General features: G+C 38.0%; 1 protein-coding gene across 1 annotated transcript; it reads left to right on the plus strand.

Annotated features, from left to right (window-relative positions):
• Positions 1-2497: 2497 nt before the first annotated feature.
• LOC131634878 (dehydrodolichyl diphosphate synthase 2-like) lies at positions 2498-3655 on the plus strand. The gene is made up of 3 exons (XM_058905503.1): positions 2498-2922; positions 3008-3075; positions 3208-3655. The coding sequence occupies exons 1-3, from the start codon at positions 2515-2517 to the stop codon at positions 3653-3655; spliced, it is 924 nt and encodes a 307-aa protein (XP_058761486.1). The 5' UTR covers positions 2498-2514.
• Positions 3656-4086: the final 431 nt, after the last annotated feature.

A 4086-nucleotide genomic window follows, 5' to 3' on the forward strand; every position in this document is an offset into this window, starting at 1 on the left:
GATGATCGCAGGATGAATTAGCTTTGATCTTTGTTCGTTAAAGACGGGGAAGCTTGGTTCCCACAGACGATGCCACTGATCGTACCTGATAAGACGGATCGTCAGGGCCTGCTCGGATGTTGGATCTTTGTGAAGTGAAGGGGGGGTGTACCTGCAAGGTACTCCGATGCCAAAGTAAGAAGACGAGCAAAGGAGTGTAAGTACGAGCTAAAGGTTAGAAAGAATTGAATACCTGACCCTCTAGTGAAAGAGGGTATTTATAGCCCCCAGCGCTGGGCCATGATCTCGCTATTGGGTTGGATTTCCAGGCCCAACTAGAAGACTGCCAGGTTTCCTGGGCGAAAATACCGGAGGTGCGTGAGTGCCCTCTGTCCTGGTTAACCGCTCCGAAGTTCAAGGGAGACGCGGTCTTTTAGGAACCACGTGGACTCCGTATTATTCGGGGGGTTGGAAGTGAAGGAACCCTACGAGGAGAATGGGTCCTCGGTGGAGAAGGCGCTCGCGGGGAGCGCCTATGCCGAGCACTAGACAGCTCACGGGGAGCAATTATGCCGGGCACGATGAAGACGAGCACTTGATTGCTCTTTATGGGACATGGAGTGGTTTGGGCCTCCAAGGCTAAGTGGACCGAAAGTAGATTGGGCCGAATCTTGGCCCAGTCCAGAACAGGAGCCCTCCAAGTCGGAGTTCCGAGTAAGGAGCTTCGACTTCGCCAGTGGTCGGCCCATGTCCAGTTGATCCTCGTCTTTCGCCTGTCCCTCGGATGGAGCCGTTCGCGATGGGAGACGAGAGATCGCGCGTGACCCTCACTCGCTGACGTGGCATTGAGTAATGATTGCCTAGGGATAGATGGCGGCGCCTAGGGAAGGCTGTGTCAGCCGATGTGACGTTTCATATTCCGAGTGTTTCTTCTATAAAAGGGGATAAACCCTCTCATTTGGGATTTTTTGTTCTCCGTTTACGTGCTCGGCTCCAACGTTGATTTTCCCAGGCTTCCATCGTTTGACAATGCTTACTTGAAGGATTACGCTCAAATCTCTTGGAAACATGTCACTATCAGGTACGATTGATATTTAACTCTAGATTACGTACATCTTTCTTTGTTTTTAGGGAATTTATAGGGCGCGTTTCTGCCGTTTTGTCGTCTAAGTCGGCAGTTTCTCCTCGTGTAAAAATTTACTTAAGAGATTAAACTCAAAAAGATATCGGTAATATTGTGTAAAAATTTGTAAGTTTGAATACTTTTGACACTAAAGTTGAAACTATAAAAATATAGTAAAAATAAATTTTAAATGCAGTAAAGTAACTTGAATGCAATAAATCACTGAAAATATAGAATTTAATAATTCATAAGATGGAACGCATACACATAGATTGTTAGATCACTCGTTTCTCTGAACACTGATACGTTGAATTTCTAGAGTTTATGTGAAATTGAGGACCCTTAAAAACATTAACATTCCTTATATATTAGTCCTAATATAACCGTCTACAACTGTCAACTTAGCAAACTTTGCGACGTTCCTAAAACCATGCAAAACTGATTTCTGCAAGCTTTACACGTGTTTTGAATTATTGCCTGATCTTATCCATTCTAGCCTTGTTCGACTATCTCCAGTTGTTTTGTCACTTGGAAACCTCAAAAATTTTCTAAGTCCAAATTATATATCTTCGGTCTTTGTGATATTAAGAGTTCGACCAAAGTCATTTCATCCTTAATTCGACAGAAGAAATTATAAAAATGGTTGAGACTGACCATCTCGATTTGAATATTGACTTATTTCTCAAAATTGAATTTAAACTCTAAAACTTGAAGCTTTGTGTCGAAAATCTAAGATAACACTCCCACAATAAACGAGGTCGGGTCAGACTAAAGAACTAGATTGTCCCATCTGGCTCAAAACTAACGTGAAAGAGGCCACCAAATAAAGAGACTTAAGGACATGAGATACTAATTTTATGGCTAATTGGTAAACATTATGGCCTATAATCTGACAAGAGAATCTGATTTCAATTCACGATTAAGATGTCACACTTAATCAGAAACAATCACCTTAATGCTCCTTATTTGATCTCGAGTGCTAAGAATATCAGAACTACTATATAATTTGGTGATCATCGAAGGAATAGAAGACAAATAGTTTCATCGATAAGTGGTTGAAACTTTGTTGGTTTTACCATATAAAAAGAATAACACAACTCGATGAAATATTCTCTTATCTATTATATTTAAATAATACTTGTAATAATAAAATACATTTTACATATTTGTAAATTAGAAGGTGACAAATTTTTATGATTGCGAGTAAATTATTCATATTTTGAACATGACAATTCATGTCTCACGTTTTTATTAACGTGCTACATACAACACAACCAACAAATTTTGTCTTATATTTATTGTTTTTCCTTATAAATAGGATATCCCTTTACACTATAATAACACCTTCCATTTCTCACATGCATTAGCAAGTCAAGAGAACCCTTATCACTTCCCTTCACATTATTACTGCCATGTTTTCATTAAGACTCCCAATTCCATTACAGAAAACTCTAATAACATATTCTACACCAAACACAACCACCTCTTATAATTCTAATCATTACTCTTATCAAAATTTTCTTCCATATTCTTCTAAACCCGTTACCAAACGCTGCACAATCTCCATGGCTTTTAAGCGTGAAACTTCTCCCGTATTGGAGGCATTGCCTGCAGATCTGAAGGCGGAGCTGATGCCGAAGCATGTGGCGGTGATAATGGATGGGAATGGGAGGTGGGCAAAGATGAAAGGGTTATCGGCGTCTGCCGGTCACGATGCCGGTATGAAGTCGTTCAAAAGGATGTTGAGGCTATGTTATAGTTGGGGAGTAAAGGTTCTCTCAGTTTTTGTGTTCTCTACTGATAACTGGAATAGGCCCAAGGTTATTATTAATTACACTTCTTAGTTTAATTCACCTGGATTTTGATTTTGCTTAGATTTTTTAGTTTGTGATGGTGGTGGTGCAGGTGGAAGTTGAATTCTTGTTTGAACTCGTGGAAAGACTAATACACTCTCAAATTGAAGAATGGAAAAGGTGTCAAACTCATTATTCTATAAAGCACGAACACCAAAAACACAACACACATACACCAAAAACACAACTTATAGTAATATTTAAAAACTCTAATAATTGAAAATTTATAATATGAAATGACTTATTATATAGGGACGGAATTAAAATATCTATGATTGGAGATACATCAAAGCTCCCTAGTTCTTTGCAAAGAACAATAACTAGTGCTGAGGAGAATACAAAGGAAAATTCCAAATTCCACATTATTATGGCCGTTAACTATGGTGGAAAATCCGATGTAGTCCAAGCATGTAAAAGTTTAGCCAAGAAAGTGAGAAATGATCTTATTCTTTTAGAAGATATTGATGAAAACATACTTGAAAATGAATTGGAGACAAACTGCACTGAGTTTCCTTATCCGGAATTACTGATCCGGACAAGTGGAGAACTTAGAATTAGTAATTTTTTGTTATGGCAATTGGCATATACAGAATTTTTCTTTAACAAAATACTTTGGCCAGATTTTGGGAAGGATGAGTTTATAGAAGCTTTAATATCATTTCAACATAGAAAGAAACGTTATGGTGGTGGATCTTATTAATTAATTCACAACTATTTATCCTCCAATGTCGTAGTGATAGAAGATAAAGTATCTTGCTTGTCAAGAAATGGTTGTTTGATAAGTCGTTAGGGTGTGTTTGTTCTTTTTTTAATTGGTTAGTGGACCATATTCTTTGTCTGTGTCAATAACGGTTCAAGTATATCATATGATTTTCTTGTCGGTGTGGTCCTTAATTGCGTGTAAAGGTTTTCTACTTTGTTCATGATAATTCAATTTCCATGACTCTAGCCTGGCTATTTTTGTCTATTTTTCGATCGATTTTTTTGTTTGATTTTTCTTTCGCTTTTTGTTTTGTGGTGTAACTTTTGTTTCGCTTTTTCTTGTTGTATAAGAATAGAGAAAATGAATATTTTTTCTATGTGCCTGTGAATATCTGGATGTGATCGAATTTGTTTAAATGCCTTTAGGGC

This window comes from Vicia villosa, unplaced genomic scaffold (assembly GCF_029867415.1).
Source record: "Vicia villosa cultivar HV-30 ecotype Madison, WI unplaced genomic scaffold, Vvil1.0 ctg.001374F_1_1, whole genome shotgun sequence".
Taxonomy (NCBI): Eukaryota; Viridiplantae; Streptophyta; class Magnoliopsida; order Fabales; family Fabaceae; genus Vicia; species Vicia villosa.